Source organism: Pomacea canaliculata, linkage group LG1, assembly GCF_003073045.1.
Source record: "Pomacea canaliculata isolate SZHN2017 linkage group LG1, ASM307304v1, whole genome shotgun sequence".
NCBI lineage: Eukaryota > Metazoa > Mollusca > Gastropoda > Architaenioglossa > Ampullariidae > Pomacea > Pomacea canaliculata.
In genome coordinates, this window is record NC_037590.1 from 15491906 (window position 1) to 15513717 (window position 21812).

A 21812-nucleotide genomic window follows, 5' to 3' on the forward strand; every position below is an offset into this window, starting at 1 on the left:
AGTAGTCACCTCGCATCGAAAGGTGAAAGTCCGTGTAATCACGGGTCTGCCCATTCAGCGGAATATCTAACGAACATCTTTTCAAACAAGTTTTCAAGATCGATCGTGTAGCTGATACCAGAGTGAGGCAAACCATCAGTCGGGTGTTTTTTCAACTCATTAAAACTGCAGGCAATCAGCAAGATGACGCTAGCTACGGAAAATGAAATAAGTCACGTGACAGCCACATTGGTAGCTCTAACCTTCTCTGTAATAGCATTCTGTCGTGTTCTTCCCTTCCCTTATGACCACCCTTCCAAGATTAATTTACTTCCAAACATAATAAACTAACCTCGCTTAAACAAATTTATCTGACGTTATTGGAAAATTTCATTTAAAAAACTATTTACACTGCAAAAAAGCTTTAAAGAAGGTAATTTTAAAGATTTAACAATAAAAAATATCAACACAATATCTTGATTTAATAATAAACCAACTGTTTCCAAAAAGCAGCCTCATTCTTTCATCTAAATCACATCACTCGTGTTCTCGTTTGCAAAACAATTCCACACATCGATTCGGAGACCGGATACGCGAGGCGCGGTCATGTTTTCTGGTTCGTCCCGCTTGGGGCCGTCCATGGGGGCTCACGTGATGCATTGGTGATCGATGATTGGTCGATCGCACTTGACAATCATGTACAGGGTACACACATTTACGTATCGATTCTAAAAGCCCCTGTGCAAAGATGGCAAAGTTTCTGTTTTCCTTTTTCGATTTGTGTTTGTCTACTTTTTAAAAAAATATTTATTTGTTATGTTTAACGATTCACTCGAGATAATCTTTGACTCCATATTGGAAAAGTTGGATGACGACAAGTGCAGGTCCGTTCTTTTTTTGCAAGCATCAATATCCCGCGAAGACGCCATTATGGAGTGTTTCTGTGTAAAATTTCTACGTGACACACACACACCCGTCCAGGTACCCAAGGCGCCACTGATGTTCGCTGCTGTACCCGACTTAACCGACTTTCTGAAGCATCCGTGGCAACCCGGTGGACTTCTTGCGATCTCGTGGTGTCTCGGTGCAGACAAGTCGGCACAAGGTGAGGTGAGACAAGTAGGTCGTTCGTCGATGTCATTAAGGAGAAGTCATAAAAACTGTATCACAAATACAAGATTGTGAGATGAAGCCGAGGCTGGTACATGATATAGGGAAGACGAGACTGCTACATGATACAGGGAAGCTGAAGCTGCTGGCAGGATACGTCATACCGTTTATTTTATTTCATCCCATCTCCTTCTCCATCTTGGTTTTTTTTTCCCCGCCATCAGTGTGTCGCGCTGAGACAGGTGAGCTTCTGGTGCAGACACATTGCAGATGATCAACTGTCCTACTTCTATATAAAGAAAGGGTAGTTAGGGGACTCGTACTTTACAAATGTATACATTTTTCGCCAAAGGCTAGAGCAATCGTCTTTTTTAAAAAAATATATTTACAGCATCGTAAATTCAACCAGAAGCACCTTGCCTCCTGACCCCAAGTGAGTGTGCTGTATGTGACCTCTCCGCTATCAGGAGATCGTCATGCGCAGTCACACGATGTCGGGTTGACTGCGGCGCCAGCCTCCTTTGTCAGAATTAATTATCTATTCTGTCAACCTTCGTAGCCTTCATATTATTTCAAAGTACAGTCAAATCTCCCTACTATGCCACCTCTCTACTATGCCACTCTCGGTATTATGCCACTTTTGCTCGGTCCCGACTATAAATTCAATGTAAAAAAAAATTTACTATGCCACCCCTACTCTCCCTACTATGCCACTTTTTTGTGACTGTTAAAAGACACAAGTTGTGAAATTCCGCGCAGTGCTCGATTATTATACTGTACGTAGTGTGGGACATCGCAGTTAGGTGGGATGGAACATAGGAGGGTGGAGGCTGGCAATGTACAGCCACGTGACATAGGGAAGGTGTGAGGGGTCGACTAGCGACAGGATGCAGGTGCGCGGATGTGGTTGGGATGAAGAGGTGAGGGGGAGAATGAGAGGAGACAGCTAGCGAAGCCGACGATTCTTGAGAGCTTTGGACCAGACCTGGGCAAAGGCCTCCTGTCTCTGACCGGCCCTCCCGCCAGTATATATACTATGTATACAGTATTGGGTAAAACTGAGTTAACTATATTAGTCCGGCCCTCTAAAACCATCCCAATTTCTCATGCGGCCCCTTGGGAAAATTAATTGCCCACCCCTGCTTTGGACTGACGGGTAACTTGAACAAATAAAGCCGTTTTTACTAACCCTCTCTACTATGCCACTCTCTCTACTATGCCACTTTTGCTCGGTCCCGGTAGGTGGCATAGTAGGGAGATTTGACTGTATGTCTACCTCTTTTCACAGTCATGTCTGTTCGTGATACACATGTCTTTGCACCTTTGGCGAACACACCTTTTCAAAAGTAGCAGCTTGTGCATGCCTTCCCACATCCACACAGGCAGGAAGTGAGTGGGAAAGAAAATAAGAAAGAGAATAAAAGATGGAAACAGAACAAAATTAAAGAGACCACGCCCGTGATACCTGTCAGTAAACAAGAACAGAGAGAAAGATGGAAGACTAAAATGAAGCAACTTTGTGCTGATGGCTTCAAGACATTTTTTTCAGTTCCATCTGCGAACAGATTCGAGGTGAAAGGAGAATAATGTTGGATGGAGTCTTCAAGAAGCTTTGAGTACATCCTCCGAGCTTTTTAATTCTCTCTTGTTTCATCACACTACCTTGCAGCAGATTTCCAGAGCGTGCGATGCTGTAGACATCATCACGTGACCACAACTAAGTTCTTGTAGTTTTCCTTGGCGTCTGCGAGTAGGCGGAGGCGTTGGGCAAGTAACATCTGGCTTCCAAGCCTCGTGTAGCCTGAAGGCCCATTGTCGCTGCCCAATCTCACACCATCGACATAATGGCCCCGAGAAACAGCCTCGCTTTTTTTTTTAATTGCAGCACTTTGCTGTCTAGCAACAGGATCTGTGTGCGGGAAGAGTACGATGGGTCTTTGATCAAATTTCCAAACAAGTCCCTTTCACTCCGGCTCTCCCTCCCACCACACCCTCTCGTTACTTGCCTGTGGAGGAAGAGAGAAACTTCCCTTTTTAACCCATGATTTCAAAATCAAATCAAATTTAATCAAGAAAGACGGCTGTTTATTCTCTGAATGTGTCGCATTTTGATACAAAGAACACGTGTAGTCCATGCTAAACGCAACTTATCTTGTCCGTTATCGGGTGTTGGATGGGGAAGGGAGAAGGACCGAGTCCCACTTATCGGCTTCATCGGTTAGAAACGTCACGTGACTACCACCACGGCTCAACGAGTACAGGTGAGGAAAACAGGTAACACACTGGACCGTTTGTTCTCGGAGTCCGACCTGTCCCTTTGTCCTCCCTGCCACCTTGTGTGCGCTCCTTGGATCGGCCATGTGACTGACACTGAAAGATGCGCGGCCATGGAGGGGCAAGGTGTCTGAAAAGGATTTGCTTGGTTTACCTGTTAGGGCGTGCGCAGGTATCTAGTCCGTGATCTGTCTATGCCGAGCAAGATTAGACTAGGGTAACTTTTATATCTTCGTGCAGAAGGGAACATCTGCTCGTGGTCATCGAGGAGAGACGAGAGAAAACCGCTAAAATCAGAACACTTTATCGAAACAAGAGTGGGTTGGGGGATAAGAGTCACACACACACGAGGTTTGCTGTCAGCAAATCCAATTGTTGACACCTTTATAACATTTATGTTTGGTTGATATATTGGAGCATAATATTGAAGTCACAACCCGAAGAATTATAACCAATGACATCACTCCTTGGATTTGCGCGTTGGAGCAAAAACAACAACAAAACAAATTATTGCCCAACACAGCATGTGCTTGCAATTTTGTGTGCGCTAGTTGGCGGATGCTCAGTATAGGTATTCGTGGAAGTTAACGGTACAAAATGCAGGTGCATATGCATACCAGACTAGCCTTCTATACGAACAAGATGCAATCTGATTAAAAGTGATGAGGGCATGGTGTCGAGTAGTCCTCGTAGATGGCGGTGATGGGAGTCAGTGTCAAGTAGTCGACGTAGATGGTAGTGAGGGAGGGGGGTCAGTGTCAAGGTCTCACCCCCTCTACCCTCCAACACTATGGAGAAGCACAAGCACCTATGACTTGGCTGTGGGTCGTGTAAACAGTGAGCGAGCCTCTCTCTCGCCTGTCTGTGTTTGCTCTCTCTCTCTCGGTTTCCATAGCCAAGGGAGGGGTAAAGTAAGGACTTGCACGAGTCGTCCCACAATGCTCCGCCCGGTACGACAGCCCCCCCCCCATATTTCCTCTCCCCCCCCCCTCCCCCCAGGAATGGCTTCCTCCTCGCTCGAGCCACTCCACAATGCACCGCGCGGTACGACACAACGGTGTTGACGAGCCCACCGCGTCCCAGCACACCTTGATCCCCTCACCTCACCTCCATACACACACTTTACAGACCACGTTTATCAGCTGATCCTCACCTACAGGTAACTGATCACAGACTCTGTTATCAGCTTATCGCATGTTAGATAAGTGGAAAGAAAAGAGACGAGGGCAAAAAAAACCTTAAAGTCATCCTGCGGTTTTCACAGTCCTCACTGCCTTTTTTTTTTTTTTTTAAAGAAACCTACCCCCCTTTTTTCTACACTCACACACTCAAGCACTCTCGGTGGAACACATGGTTTATAAATCTTAAATACTCTGTCATATGTCACTTAATTTTGTGCTGGCAACTACACACAAGCAAGGAAGCTTTGCTTTTTTTTCCCCTGACTCGCAAGTTCTGACACGACCGTTTACACACACACCTCCCCGCTCCCCTCCGTGTGTACAAAAGGACAGCCCAAGCCAATCTCTACTAACACCACACCAACCTCAACCTGTCAAGCCAAGCGTTCACGTCTGTGACAAAAGGAAGAGCCCCCGGGTACAGACGCCGCGGGCACCGCGGATCTTTTCAACTTCTGAATACCTTGACCCCCGCGGTACGAGGTGACACCTTAGTGGCTACTACCACCTGATCGTAAAACCTCCGCCGCTGGAAAGGAGGTCGGTAGGTGGGAATCAGCCATGACTAGAAGGGGGTTGAAGAGGCGAAAAGGGGTAAAGAATGTGGCTAGGTAAGCGCAGCTGAGGGGGAAAAAAGTTGTGGTCGTTTCTTATCTCACCTGTGCACGTCCCCCCTTCTGTCAGTGTACCTGTCCTCGTCACAACACCTGTGGCATTTAACAGGTCCTTAATTAGAAAGGTGTGTTTTCTCGAACTTGATTTTCTCAGAAAGGCGCAGGGGCAGCTAAACAAGAAGGTAGGAGAACAGAATGTCACGATGTCCATCTGAGCTATGACGGATACAAGGTTAGAGTTCACGAGAAGCATACCGTGAGTGCACCGCGGTGGAGAGTGGTTCACGTCGACCTGGGAGCCGAGTCGACCAACAGGTCTGTGTGTGTGTGCTTCACTGGCTTACGGTGTCTACACTTCAAACAGCGATACGCACAACTTTTTTGTATGCATCTAGGACAAGCTATTATTACATATCGCGGTCTCTGTCCTGTTTTTTTTTTTCCATCCCAAACGCGGACACTATGCTTCGGGTGTTGATGACTCCATTATGCAAGGGCGGTCCCGTCTCGATCACTTCCGACCAAGAAAGGATATCAAGGAGACAGACCAGATGGTCATTTGTTCAGCCAGATGAATAGGTCTCTCGACTGAGCCATGTGAATGTTTTGTTCGGCCTCGGTTAGTCTAACCTCTGGTTTGGACCAACCGAGACAAAACCTGAATTTTCTAGACCTCACAAATAAACTTGACAGTCATAATGGTACTGAACTGTTAGGTAGATACTGTTTTCAGTGAGAGTAGCAAAATGCCATTTATTAAAAAAATGAACTTTGAAATCGACTTCGTATAGCTTTTCTTTTCTGAATAAAAAATGAGTTAATAATGCTTTAGTTGTAAGGTTCACCCTCGCTCTGACCCCTTCATAGAGACTTCCCATTACATCAGTTGGTTAGGTCCGTCCATCTCTTTAGTGTTTCAGTGATTTTGCCTTGTTTGTTAACCAGTTGGTTCCCTCCCAAGTTAGGGCAAAACTACCTATGGGTAAGCTGCCGATGTCCGTGAATATAAATTCAAAATTCGCTAGGAAGGGCTGAGGGCAGGGGGTCAATGCGAAGAATGGCATGTTCTTAAAATGTGACCTTTATTGGACGAACCACCGACATGGTCATAAAACCTCTGTGTTCGGTCTAGCCTGGATGCATTCTGTTTCCACAGCATGTCGGAGAGCAGGGGGGAGATTTGCCGTCAACCATGGCGGTCTTCCCGCCCAGCCCTGCCTGTCCACGGACGCCGAGGGGGGTCGATCCGGTTGACTGGCAGGCGACTGTTTCTGGATGCCACACTCTACACTTCACGCATCGTACGTCAAGCTGCTTACCACCAGGTCTGGATGCCCTGCAGCCTCGGCAACCTCCCGACAAGGCCAAGGACAAGGTCAAAGATCACTAACAGCACTTTCGCTGTCTTGTATTTTCAAATGTTTCTTTGCTTTTCGGAGAAGGAGGTTCACCAGTGTTGTCAACAAAAGCAATCAAGGAAGCAATTTTTGACAGAAAACAATTTTTTTTTTAAAGCTGTCCAGTCGTCTGGGACCAAGATGTTCCCACCCTGTGTTGAAGTCACGGAAATGACGTTCTTCAAATCGTTATTTTATTTTATATATAATATACTATACTTCAGTTCCAAAGGTCAACCATCGATTCTACAGTTTTCTGATTCGACCATGCACGAGTCGATTCCTCCACAGAAGTTACCATTCAGTGTAATGACAGACTCGTTGTATGTACACAAAACAGAACTTTTTCTCTATACAAATTAGTCATGTGATGAACTTAAGTCAGTCACCGTTGTTATCAAATGAAAAATACTATCTCTCTCTCTCACACACAGAGCAAGATCAATGCGCATCAACCAAGGACGAGAAAGAGAATATTAAAATTGACTCATTTCACGGTCGAATTATCGCAGATGATGATTTGGTCGAATCGACTGTACTGCTGCAGTGGAATTGGCAAATTGTTGAATCGAATCAGGTTGCCTCGAAACTCCAGGCCAGACTAACTCTCCAGCTGTGTCTACTGTCAAATAGGCAAGAATGCTAACACAAAACATGTTCGCCATCTTATATAAGTATACAGGATTGTTACATACAACCCACCACGCAGTAGGTCTCAAGGCTCAGTCCTGGAGTAAGAATACAGCTGCTTGCATGTACCTCAGGGTTAATGTTTACTCACTCAAAGATATAATCTTGACACAACACTTCCATCGACACAGATCGAGATTTTCCGTGTTTCCATTTTATCCAGTTTCTGCAAGTGATGCTACATAACCTGTCTGTTTCTCCGTTACGGTCTAACGGGTCACGGTTAATTTGCATAAAATGTGTTGCCGTTAATTACGTGACGTAGCTCATTAGCGCTGAAATGTCGGTCACAAATGTCGGTCACGACACTGAACAGAGAACAAAAGGTAGGCTGATAAACAGTCGGGAAATTGCATCCCTGCATATGCTACATCCTCTTCTACACATCGTTTAGACAACAACTCCATTGCCACACTACCCTCACCTACCCACATACGTTTTAATAAGAAAAAAGAAAACATCCGAAAAAACAGGGATGTCTGTCTAGACATGCTCACCCAATACATTTGCTTTTTCATTGGCTTGGCTGGCCTGAAGTGGAATTCGAGATTATTCTTTTCTAACGTTTTCTCCCCTTCCTAGATGGAGACCAAAAAAATTATAGATTAATTTTTTTTTTACTTAGCTGTACACAAATGAAAGTGTGTGTTAGGCAGTGTTGATGAATAACCCCGTGTCCAGAAGAAGATTAAACACGATTTAAAGTAACAAAAAAAAAAAAAAAATGAGCAAGAGAGAAAGGGGGAGTGGATGAGTGGGAAGAAGGATAAAGGATGGGAAATAAAAGCAAAGGTGTGGGGGGTATCTCTGCCTCCTGCAGCCCCCTGCTCAGCCACGGGACACAAGTGCAGGCTGAATGAAAGTCGAGCACGCTGGAAAAAAGTTGTCTGTCAGCATCTCACTGACGAGAAGTCAGTCGTCACTAGAAGCGACAAGCAGCTGTGCGGCACATCAACAGCCTTCCTCCCCATCCCTAGGTCTCTTCTATTGACAAAATGTCTGCTTATCGTGCTCCACATCCCCGTCCTTGCTGGCAGAACCAGACACGATGCTCTATGTACAACCTCTTACACACACACTGTGGAGCAAGTCAACGATGTCGTCAATGTGTACCTGCAACCTCATCGTTTTATTCTTTTAAGATGGAGGGTTAGGGATCGACATTTTATCATCTATTCTTTCCCGTTCCTTCGTCCACAACAGGCGAATCTCACTCATAGTCTTCATTCTCTCCAGGTATTACCAGCGCCTTGAACACTTTCTGTAACTGAAAGCGTTCGAACTAAGCCACGGAAACTATGGCAACTGCACAAATCGGTTAGTCGATGTAACGACGCCTAGCAAGGGAACTTTTAAGTTGTATCTCTCCTCGTCTTTAGCCTAAGCCGACCACATACATCTTTACCAGTATTGATTCATCTTGGAACCACCACGTTTGTCATGTCCTTCCTCCATCATTCACACGTAAACATATTACCTTCATCTCTAACATGTGTTGGCATAAATATAGAAATAAAGAGAAGTTCGCCTTGTAGGCATAATTTACCACGATTGACTTATCTACTTAACACATTATCATTGTGACCCGTATTTGCAACAAATAAAGTTCTTTACACATCCTCATACCTCCCCCTCCCACGAAGAGCCATGTTTGTAACATGGAGACACACACTCATCCAAAGTGCGCAGTTCCAGACCCATTCTTCTCTCTCCTTAGTACCCCCCACCGCCACCCTCTTTACACACCATCCGAGGGTTTCCCCCTTCCCCGCCCACGCGTCGGAGGAGGAGAGGACGGAGGCACTGGAACCTTGGGGGGAAGGGGGAGGTACGTAGTCACGTAGCCCCGTAGTAAGAGATGACGCACGGCACGTGACGAATGTGGCGGTGCTCTCCCCTGAATGCACCTCTCCGTCCACCAGGATTGCCACGCGCCGCTTGGCGGAGTGAGGGTGCCGCGTCAGTCTGGGAGTCTGTGGCGGGGAGGTTACAGTGGTGCACGTGGTGGGACTTTGGTCAGGCGAGACATCAACGACTGGAACTAAGTCCAGAGAACGCTTTGCTGAAGTCAGACATGAAGGGGGAAAAAAACAAAACAAAACAAACAAACGCAAGGTTCAATTACAACACTGAGATTCTATTTATTACCTCCTACGAGGGCAGGTTTCGTTTGTGGAAAAGGAGGGCGAACGCAGACTATTTGTTTGCTGTCTTCTCAGCTAACTGTATGCCGTGTTCAGCAACTTTTTTATTTTAGTTTTCTAATTAACCTGGATTATCACCTGTGTCTCTGACGTCACCTTATTAGGTACGTGCGGCACAGCACAGCGCTGACAAAAAGCTCTACGCCTTCGACATCGCCTGGTGTAAAGTTCATAGAGTCGAGAATGATAAAGAAAACACACTCATCAAAAGTCCAGATTACTTTTCGCTTCTAGTCCATCCCTTTTCTCGCCCATGACATCGAGGTAGGAGATATGTTTATTGTGTGTAAAAACAAAGCGTCAACCAGGACCAGCGATGATAAAGAACAGTTCCTATCCACGCTAGTAGAGGTGATAACTTTGGCAACATTACAAGCAGGAATCTTTCTTTCAAGAGAAACGACCGACAACAAATGACTAGCATCCTGCCAATTTCAGGAAAAAGATTGGAGAGAATCTAGACTAGATGTACCTCAATGACGACTTCTTAAGAAGGTTGTGAGGTTCGAAGACGTGGACGAGATCAGTTTCAAGGGAAAAAAATTTCCAGGAAGCCAAGGACAGGCTTTGAGAGAATCAGAAAGGTACAGCAACGAAAGCTGGACATAAAGTCTCCTCCGGCTGAGATATGGCGACAACATCACGCAGAGGACATCACGGAAACGTCCAACTGGCACATCAAAGAGTCGACCAATCAAGACCCAAGCTGCAAGACGTATTCAGCCAACGAATCCTTCGCTTGAACTTCCGAGATTGTCCCCTTCTGTCAAAGGACGGTAATTAGAAATCACCGCGAAATGTCTTCAGAACTGGCTTTTGGCCAACAAACAAACTGAAGATTACCTCGCTCCGTGCCACTGATTGGTGTACGCCCTGTTTGAAAGCCTTCAGGGAACCACGTACTGATATTGCTAATGGACTGCTGACTCCAGCGTCACGTGATCCAGTAGGACCCAGCGTTATTTCGGGAGACCAACCACGCTTGCTTTTGTTGTTTTGTTTTTGTGCTTTTTGTTGTAGACTGACCGAACTTATGAGCTGTAAATATCTACGTTTTCTTTCAATTTAACTTTTAAAATAAAGTTCTGTACATTAAATCAAATCAGAGCTATATTTGGAAGTTTAAAAAAAGCGGCGTGACTATTTACAAGTTAAAACCAGGTAGTACCGTTTACCGAGTAAATACCTGCCACAAATGAATTCAGATTTTTTTAATTTGCTCCAAAGGAAAACAAAGTTTAGCTGTTGCTACAACTGAATCGGCGTCAAGTTATTGGCATTCAGACGACAGGCTCAAAGCATGCGCGAGTGGAAGTTGCAACCGCTCAATCCCACAGGGGGTGAAATCCTTTCGGGAACGAGGCTAAATCCGCTTAGCAACGTCAAGGAGGTAAATGAGAAGAAATGATGAACGTGCAGTGTATGCAGCATTGCCCTCCTGTGGGGATAAACATGTGAGAGTTCAGAAACTCTGTTCACCGTGACTACAAGAGGTCAGGTCAGCGAGTCAACAGAAGCGTGTTCCTTCCACAAACATCTTTCTTCCAAACCTTTTTGTTCAGGCAATCACCTGCACTAGTCGTCACGCTCCGCTGAGCAATGCTTTGACAATGTTTGCGACTGGCAACGGTGACACGGTCCACAAAGCTTTGACCGTCATTCAAGTCCAAGCAGCCACAGCAGGTCAACATCTCCCTTTGATTATTGTCAGGGCCCCGGGCAACAGCACCAACCGATCTACTACGTCACTGTGCACTACTTACTGGGGAAAAAGTGCAATTTTAGTTTTAAACGCTTGACAGTACATCTCTACCAGCACGCACTCACACAGGTACACTTTTGTACTCTTACAGCCCTCCTTAACCCTTCCCTACCCTCGACATAAAGCTATTTACACCCTCTGAAACTTTCCTGATTAAAAACACAAAGAAACCATTTTCTAAACATATTGCATTACAATAGGACCGAGACTTGCATTTTGAGTGTTTAAATCCTGTAAAATTAACATGAAAAAAGGAACTGGCTGGCGATTTCCATTATAAAAATTATTTCATCAACGGTACGGGGTTCATTTAAATACTCAGTCGCTGTCCTCGTGATTATCATACGCATGGTCATGATGACAATAACAAGAAGACTTTCAAGCTTGTCAGGTGCCTCCGCCCACAAAAGTAAACAACTGTTGGTGGGCTGATCATTACCTCCCTCAAAACCCTGGGAATGCTACTACTACCTCCCGATGCCTCCCTGAGATTGGTTTCTCTTCAGCTCGCGCGGTCCGCCGACACAAAACGTTGCTACATTCATATTTAAACTCTTCGTCTGCCAACGTGTGAGGGAGTGGGATCCCTCCTGCTCGTTCTGGAAACACCTACCATCTGTGCTGACAGCTAGTGCTTGTTGTTTTTTTTCTAGAAGCGATCGAGATTCTTTTTTCCCCCTGAATGTTAGAAATGTTTGGGATGGGCTTGGAATGACACTGACAATGTTTAAAAAAGTGAGATTAAAATAAAGTGACTGTGAACTTACATTAAACCCACCACACCTTCTTTCCTCGTGAAGCATAAACTTCGAATTATCTCCTCCTCCTCCTCCTCTCCATCCTTGTGTTTTGGTTCCAGGAACCATTCAGTGATTCTGGCACCAGATCAGCCAAATTCCGTTGCTATAGACTACAGTGCCAACTGGCAAAGCAAGTCGGTCCGTCTCTTGGTGTTCGCCAGTTCCACGTGCTGAGTATCAATGGTGGCACTTGCAGGAATGCGCCTTTCAGACTCGCAGAACTCTGTAACAGATTTTTTTCCCACTCCCTATTGCCACCTCGACCTGTTTGCCGAGTTCCAGGGTATGTTTTCAGTAGCTACCTACTACTACACTTGCGGTGATTCACAAGTTCTGCTAACACTGAATACAGATGCTATTACTGTTGGCTTACATCCATGTGTTATCATGTTATTGTCCTTGCACAGAGTGATGAAGCAAGACAACTCACGGGTTTTCCCTTTCGGAAAGGCGTAAATTCTACACATGCAATTTTGCATGAGTCCAAGATGTAGAATAAGGGAGGCAGAAACCTAGAGAAAAATGGAAGGAGAATCTTTCTTTCTCTCTCTCACACACACAGAGAATGAGACAGAATGGACGGATCACTGGTCGTGGAACAAGGATTCATTCTCTGCCACCAAGAAACATAAACTTATCCTTAAAAAGGGAAACCACCCAAAATGTCAGCCACTTGCTATATGTTGTAAATGCGATAAAGACCGATGTTTAGAGTAAACTGAGAAGGAAGTGCAACCCGATCAGAAATGGGTCTCTGGTGGGTCTCAACTCCTCGCAAGTACCACCGACTGTACAGTCCACAACCACCTGGGCTTCCTATCTTTTAAAAAACATTATGCAGCTATTAGTTTACACAAAGTGCAGTCAAGCGATTACACTCAGGACATATGTAAATGAATACATCAAGACATCTTTACACAAAATAACACAAGCAGAGTTTATCTCATGTCATTTACTGAAAGTTATCTCTGGCCTCCTTTAGGTATCGTCCATGTTTTTAATTACTGCTGTTTCACTGCGCAGCGTAGTAAAAAAATCTGTATCCTCGCACTTCTTGACTTATTTATTTTTAATTTTTGGTAGTGATTAGAATGATGGCTATACTACCTGACATGACTGGTAAAGAATAAGGACAAATTTTTAGAGACTCGCTCGATTATCTGCAACAACTTTTTTGAATCAAATTACCTTCCTCCTTGTGAAATTAAAATCGGTGCGATGATAGCAATGATGAGTTCAACAAACCTTGACCTTTCACCCATCAGAGAAATAGGAAGGTCAGTGACTCGGTCACCTCTTAGCAGAAGATTGTAAAACAGGATCATGGTCACTTTTGTGACAATGAGAACATGGCGACGACCGTCCTGGCCACTGTGCGCTCAAAATTTGTTTATATATATCTATGAAAAAAAACCAAGGAAACGCGAAGAATATTTTTATTCCTCCCTAGATTTTTACTGTTGGTGCAAGTTCTGTGCTGAGGAGCAGAGCTATGAGAAGAAGGGAGACTGCACGCTGGATACCCAAATAATTGGGTCGAGATAGCAACCAGCCTCAGAGAAACACAAAAACTCTCTTCATGGATTTTCCAAACGAAGCAAACAAGATAAAAAAAGGCTAGTCAAATTTTGTTTCGCAACCTCTTACCCAAGGTTCGGGACAACCTTAAGATGCGGTCTTATAAAAACAGTTCGTCTTTAGCGACCTCTCCCTCTTCTCCCAAACGAGTCTGCTCTTTGTGAATATCTCCTTTTTGGCGAGTATTTCTTTCAGGAAGGAGTTAATGAGATTTGCACACGTATCTTTGGAAGGCGCAAAACACGAAAAAAAAACCCATGTCATTTGATGTGCACATTGGCAGACTGGAGAGAGTGTGTGTGTGAGTGTGATCGTGAGAAAATGATAGAGGTAAACAAATATCCAAAAGGACTGTACCTAAAGACTACGAGGTAAACAACAGGAGAGCAGTCATGAAATCATCCAAAGAAACACCAAAACAAGATGGAAGCAAAGAAAGTTATTGTCATTGTCGTATGGTAGGAGGATGTTGGATGGGAGCAAGCCCCTGTTAAAACTTAATCACTCTTGACTCTTCCAAGCCGACAATCAGAAAAAAAAACCCAGTGCGATTCCCTCTTTGTCAACAAACTCCAATCTAGTTAGAATCTGAAATAGTGTTTATGGATTACCTTAAAAGAAGTAAGCGAAAAAGATGAGGGGAGAGAGAGAAAAAAAGAAAAAAAGGACTTCAGATGATTATTTCCAGACAGAATGTCTTGATGTCTCGGCAACATTGCACTAAACAGTGCTAAGCACGATTAGCAAAGCCACAAGCTAGGTTAGCCGCTGGCAGAATGAGAAAGTTGTAATGTGCCAGAGAGACTTCAAGGAGCAACATCTTTCTCTGCAAAAACTCAGTGCTAAAAGGGTTAAGTCACTTTCAACGACAGTTTCAGAAAGAATTGCTGTGTAAACAAGACTGTTTAAACTCAAACTTCTCTAATCGCAGGCCGTCAAAGGCTGGTGACCAATCTACACAAATGTTTTGCCCTCATAAAAGGTCTCTGGATAATTGCAAAACGTTTCACAGACAACCACTATCATAAACTCTCCTGCTCTTCTTCGTGGAAATATAATCTCTCTGTTTGACTAAGTGTAATATCTCATTGTGTCTGTTTGTGTAAGTATAATAACTCAGTTTATGTTTGTGGAAATATAATATCTCGTTGTTGCTATTTGTGGTAATATAATGTTTCTGTTTCTGTTAAGCGCATTTGTAAGAATATATTGCAATGCAGCTAGCCACGTAGGTCCATGATTGATGTATCAATAAAAAATAATAAATAAAACTTGCTAAATGTCTGTCTTCACAAAGGGACGGGTGAGAGGCAAGGGGTAGTATGGCATTCCATAAAGAAACGACTCCCATGCCTAGTCAACGTTTCACAGACTGGTAAGGGTATCCACTACACTGCACCCGTAATGTCAGACATAGTCCAAGGTATCTCATAGAGGAACAAGTCTCTCGTATGCAATTCATTGCAGCCACAAAGGTTGGGTGCAGGGGTTCGCTATGCCGGTCGCCGGTCTTTCAATTATCTGGCAGCCAGGTAGGGTAGGTCGCGTCAGTCGTGACCCGGGCAGCCACCCTTTATCCCGCAACACCGATGCGACTGCTGTACACACGAACCCATCACTCATCACAGAGGAACAATGGGCGACATGGCGTGGAACGATAGGAGTCGACGTGTAGACGATACCACACTTTTGTTTTGGGATGCCTGGAGGCTGTGTGGCACCAATGGTGTCCGTGGACAAAACAATAATAATAATATCGGGGGATCTTGCGGTCGTTTGGGTAATGAACATTCTATGAGGAAGGTGTCCATCTCCTCTCCCAGATGGTCTTACCTCTGTCCCAACCTGTGAAAGTCAGGTATCCTGTTTTACAGGTGGGTCGACTGGGGTAGAGGCGGTGGGTGGGAATTAAAGATCGTCACACGGGTATCGCATAGTGTGCACATGGATGATATCACTGTAACTACTAGGATATCTGATTCCGCTTCACATGCTCCGGGTGAAAACATTTTACAAATCTGTCCTCGTCTTTTGCGTGAATCAGTTGCAAACTCACAGATTTAACAAAACGCTTTAATTGCGATAAAAAGGGCGAACAGTAATGAATGGTTACTAGGGGGCGCTGCCAATGTTAGCAAAGGTTTTCTTTTCATCTTAACGGATTGCTGCAATACCTTCAGACTCTATCTCTTCAAGAAAAAAGAAGACATCAGTCAGCAAAGACGTCCATCACTCAAAAGACAAAATATGGGGGAAGAAAAAATCCAGCGGAGTGGGAGTGGGATCTTTTCCAGAGGAGACCGGAAACACACGACTGGCGCATGCGCTTAGATGAATGCATCCCAGGGTCTTGACGTGCGAGACGGGAGTATAGTGTGGGCGTGCCAGTCAGCAAGTGATGATAAGAACGACAAATCCAAACTACTTTTTTTAAAGTTTTTAAAACCACAGGCATTCGTGGTGCAGGCCAGTTACATCGCTTATTAGACACTAACAAGCCGCCTACGATGCTGGGGAAGACACGACACGTGACAAATAATTCATCATCTCCCCTCCCCTCCAATCTGTTATCGTATTTACGACTCTAAACGAAGTGCCACCGACGACGATACACATCCATGTCAAACCATACGTTAGTGTCTGCTACAACTTTGACAAAACGACTACAGAATGCGCTCGCGTGCACACGCACGTGCCAGGATTCCTCTGCCTCTTCTGCCCTGCAGCTAGCCATGCACGCGCCTCCTCTCAACCAGCTGCTCGTCAAAACCGAATTCTTCACATGGAGGAGGTAAGAAGAGGATGAGAAAGCGTGAAGAGTGGATGGAAAGGGTTGATAAGTGCGTGAGTCTGTGTGTGTGTGTTTTTCTGTACGTACGTGCGTGCTATGGGGGATGTGCATGCATGACTTCAAGTCTAGGATGGACTCCAAGCGAATAAAAGAGTTTTCGGAGCAAAGAAAAGCGGTTGGTTTGAAGTCTGGCACCACTTTCATGGCGTAACGATCTCGTAAGACGCACCCGTCCTCAGCTCATCGTCGAGTTGTCTTTTCTCTCCGGTGAATTTTCTAGACGTGTGCTCACCGTCCTTTCCTCAACCACTCTACCGTGCACCGCCGATAATGAAGATGAGGGAGAGAGAGAGAGAGAAAAAGAAAGAGCGGATGTAAGTGCCAGCACCAAGGCAAAGCCCAGGAACGGTCGAGTGACATCTTGCAAACTGGTGCAGGCGAGCGAGATACCCGTCGTGCAGCGGGTAGAATCGACCCAGCGGGTCGAAGCTCTTTCACGAGGCGAGGGTGAGTCACTGTACAAGCACCGAGGACTTGAACGTAATCACCTCGCTGTGTCTCCGCCGCAGTCTTCGTCAGGTCGCCTTCGGGGTCACACGCGAGGTCACCGATAGCAAGTGTTAAGACTCAATCTGTCTCTGACATCCATTAAAAGGTTTAAAAGATTTAACAACAGCTTCATTTCAATTTTTTTCTTTTAAAAATTTAATTCATTTCGGATAATTTTTGTTTTTGCTGTTCAGAATATTTTTTTCGTACTAGCTACAGGAAACGATATCACTTTCTGTAGTCTATTGTAGTATTCTGTAGTCTATTGTAGTAAGTATGCCATCTGCAAAATCTTACTTTCGAGGAGTGTTCCAAATTGTACTGTTGTTGAGATTTGTGTTTGTTTAGGTTCAGCGTGCAACTCCTTATCAGTGTTTGTACAGAGCGCCCAATTACCTACCAGCTCTCAAGTGAAAGCTCGGCAAAACTTTCCCAGCTACGAGTCACATGGTGTTGTATTTGTTCCGAGCTTTTCTGGCATGACTGGAGACTCACTGCTTCATACAACCCTCGACTGTTATAACCTACACGTAACGAAGCAAGAGCCACTGTGTCCCTACCCTCACTTTCAATGACAGTTGACGGGTGTATCTGTGTATACAAGTGTCTTGATAGAGAGCCAAACCATTTGGAAAAGAAGAAATGAGAGAATGAAGACACTTCTCATTCCTAAAACCTCATGCTTTCAATATGTCTTTGTCCATGTGTTCGTGTGTGTGTCTTAACATCCTAATCCCTCGTCACCACCATCCAATCATCCTAAGGGCCGGCCAGAAGCCAACCCTGGAGTGCGAAAAACAAACAGTGGAGTGTAGCTAGGGGACATGTGCACAAACAAGACATCGGTTATTTTGGTTTATAAAGAAGATGCGCGCTTTCACGTGGCTCCAATTCCCTCCCATCCCTCCCCTCCCACCAAGCAAAAATCCTTCTCAACTGTTCACTCTTGTTTATCGACGGTTCCCTGAGGGTCTGAAGAGTGACCTCCAGTAACAAGCCAAACCTTCCATAGACACACACTTTTCTCTCACTCCGACCACTTCAACAGCAATAACACTGATAATAATTCGGATAATGCATGAACTGTTTTTACAATCCACGTTCGCTGTCTTAAAAAAACAGCAAGGTTTATGTATTTGCACCAAAAAGAGATTTGTTCCCCCAGGATGAGGCAGGGTGGCCTGTCGTGCAAGCCAGGCGGACATGTCATGGACAGGTTATGGATAGTTAAATCACGCGTGGCACGTGACACAGCGAGAGCGCTGCCAGCCAACCCCAGGACATGCATTTAATTAATTAATATCGCCTGATTATTACACGTGTCTTGATAACACCCCGGCTTCCTCTGCTGTTCCCTCCCTCCGACACCAACCAGCCTTTTAGATGGCGTGCCTTCACAGGTGTTTATACCAGCAGCTAAATATAGCCTCATACGTATGTGTATTTTTGTACACTACTTTATTTTTATTGCATGATTTACTACGATGAAGCAAGGAGGGTGCAGTCTAATTTTGTTCGTGATACTACCTTCAAACTTGTAATTACCTGCTGCCACAGGTGAGACTTCCTGACGTCACAGCCTACCGTGACACTAAGCCCTCCCTACACACCACGCGAATTTTTTTAGCGTGAGTGCGTTTGTGTGCGTGTTTTATTTATTTTTTTCCTGCCGTCACATTGGCGCTGAGCAAAAAGGCCTGCAAGGTAACATGGAGTTAACGACTTCGGTGGACCCAGGTAAGGAGAGTTAACGGGACAGAAGGGGGACAGAGGTCAGGAGACGAGAGGTGAAAGGTAAAAGTAACAATTTCACTTCTCTCCCTTGATCAAGAATAGAAAGCGCGCGAGAAAGGCTTTGTAATGGTTGGGAGTGGAGGTGAAGGTGGAGTAGGTGTGGGGAGGGCAAGGAGAAGGGTCCCAAGACCGACATTCACCCTGCCCTTGGTTCAAAACTTTATGGGGTCAGCACCGCGTCTGTGGCGGCAATCTGATAGCTGCCACACTACTTCAGCCTTGATAAGTAAACCCCTCTTCCTGACACCCATGTGTATGCGTGCGTAAAACTCCTTGCTGCCATCTCCCCAGGTCCTATTTACAGGGCACAGGGGCACGGGACTGACTCAAACTGTTATTTTATGACCGTTATCAACATTCATCACATTTGCAGGTTAATGGACTAGTTGCAGGAGGGGTGGGGCTAGTTGCAATGATACTTGTGTGTTTAAATATGTTATAACATGTGTTTGTATGTGTGTGTGGAGGGGAGAGGGGTTGTAGTTCATTGCCAGGAGGTACCGTATGCGGGGCTACCTGCCTGTCGCAGGCCGTACCTGAGCAAGCCGCGAGTTTTGTCGGAGGTGCGAGGCACGAGAACTGTGCTGAATCACCAGGTATGCAAATTATGCTGGTCCCGTGTCTCCGATAAACGGCACGAGTTTTTTTTTTTAAAGTCGGGCCCTGCGTGCAATACTCGGGTTTTACCTGGTGAGTGTGTGCGAGAGAAACGAGAACGTAAACATTCATAGTATGTGAGAGCTAAAAAGTTACACTCGGTCTGAGAGAGAGAGATGGGGGAGAAAGAGTGAGAGAGAAAAAAATTAACATTTCCAATATATGTGTGTGATGAAGGTACATAATATTTGAGAATGCCGAAAGCACCTATTAATAGATATTTACGTCGATGACGTAAGGCATGTGTAAGAGTTTACCTGTCAGGTGTCAAGCAAGGTGTGGTATGGAGTACTTACTGCACTTGTTCGTGTTAGTGGCACAGCCACGCGTCCCCTACCTGCTTGTACACTCTCAACAGGTAAACAAGTCAACGCACAGGCGAAAACGCTTCAGGTATTCGAGGAGGGCATACCATCACATCTGTCTCTCCCTCCCCAACTCTTCCTCTCTCCCTCCATCTCTCCCTTCTGTTCGTCATTACGAGTAACTTCCACCTCCCATTACCCACCCCAATCCCCTTCCCACAGGTGTGATCAAAACAAGAACTTACCTTTCTCATTCTCCAAACTCTCCAAGTGTTCCTGTGAGCGACTTAGTCCGGACACACACACCAGCACGACACACAAACCCACAAGCCCCGGGTACACCATGGCGGCTGTCCTCTTCACCCGACACGACTTGTGGTCAGCCCCTGGAAAAAGTTTTGTTTTAATAGTCCCAGTGTTTCGGCAACTTCATACCGCTCTCCGTGTGTAGGTGTACTCCCTCTCGCCTCTACTCGCCTTGTGCCACTCACCGCTCCGCTGCTTGGCTGGCGCGCTTGGCGGCCTCCACAGGAAGTACGTCACAATGAATAATTGATTAGCGCGCGCTGTGCGCGGGGCCCCGGCCGAGTAAATAAACACCTTTTCGCGCTACTCCCGCACACACCTCTACACCGCTTGTAGCGACGGTTGGCGTGTTGTGGCCGGCAGTGCGGGATAATTGCTCACAACTCCTGTAAAAACTAAAGACAGTCTCTTCTCCTCCCGTCTCCTCCATCAGTCGTATATACCTGGGCTTTTTCCTTCTTCTTCCGTCCCTCTTTCTGGCCCCAAGGCTCCTCCCATCCATCCTCCCTCTGTAGAGGAGGAGGGGACGTGTTTCGATGCGCGTTTGTGGACTTGGGGGATGAGGGAGGGGAGGACAGTGACATCTAGTCAGGTGTGGATAACTGTGTATGTCTATCATAAGCACGGATGTCTGGGCATACCTGTCCGACTGTATACTTTAGGTAGACAGTTGTTCGTGTGATAAACATCTCTGTCTGTGAGTGGTTAGGACGATAATCGAACATCTGATGTGAGTCTTTGTTTTTTTAAAAGTATTAATTACCATCCAAAACATAATATAGCATGAAGAATGGAATACAACAAAATAATATAAAAATACTACACCTGACATTGCGACATTTGCGCTAGTTTAGATAAGTAAAACCATGAAAGTGTTTGCTAATTTGTCGAGACCACTGTACGGAACAGAGACATCCATTGATCACTTAAGTCGTCGACGACCGTCTGCATGATCACCGACCGTTCGTTCCCTGTTGCCAGACTTTTCCCAGACATCTTTACATACTTACTTCGTCCGTCTAGTGTCGGTCTGCAGCTGTCTCTATGTACAAGTTGCTGAGCGTAACAGCTTAGTTGAATTTTTTTAATTTTGAGGTTTACAGCTGACAGTCTTCAAAGCATGACAGCTGGCCATGTTGTTTTCTTGTTTTTGTTCAATACACACACAGCCAACGCTGATATATTTGGGGGTTACTACCACGACCACATTTCACGCCGGCCCTCACACACACACATCACTCGTAGACACGGTACATACACACAGATGTAAGGTTGTTGTCATGCTGAACCACTCAGTCCGGCTGCTGGGTCTGGTCTAACGGTTTGGTGGTGCCAGAGCAGCAGACGGTCGGCAAGTTAATAGAAAGAAGGACGGACATCCTCGTATAATATTAAAGACTACCTTTGTTCCCTTTCTTCTTCCATGCTTGTCTCTCCATCCGTCTTTCTACTTGTCTGTCTGTCTCTCGCAAGAATAAAAAACTGTTTTATGTGTCTGGTCTGTACACTGGGGACCTGGGCGAGCGAGTCCGGTCTCTTATGTAGAATCAGATTCTCCTCCGCAGTAGCAGGCTTTTAACATCTCCCTTTCATTTGTTCATGTTCTATTGCTTACCATAAAGGCTGAATTTTTTAGTTTATTATTGTTGATGGGCAATTTGTGTCAGAATCACTCAACCGTTTTGTTGTTCAGATGCAGTTATCCAGTTAGTTTTCATATATTTGAAAAGCAGGGACGTGCGTTAGGGAACAACAACCGGACATTCTGTGGAGTCAGTACACGGTCTGTGGTGGTGGTTTGTGATGGAAAGCAATGATTGT

General features: G+C 45.3%; 1 protein-coding gene across 1 annotated transcript in view; it reads right to left on the reverse strand.

Moving 5' to 3' along the window:
- Window positions 1–20408, reverse strand: part of LOC112561120 (epidermal growth factor receptor-like) — a 96748-nt gene extending 76340 nt beyond the window's left edge. Inside the window, 1 exon segment of the mRNA XM_025233412.1 lies at window positions 19931–20408. Within this exon segment, the coding sequence (XP_025089197.1) occupies window positions 19931–20030 (100 nt within the window). The 5' untranslated portion in view covers window positions 20031–20408.
- Window positions 20409–21812: the final 1404 nt, after the last annotated feature.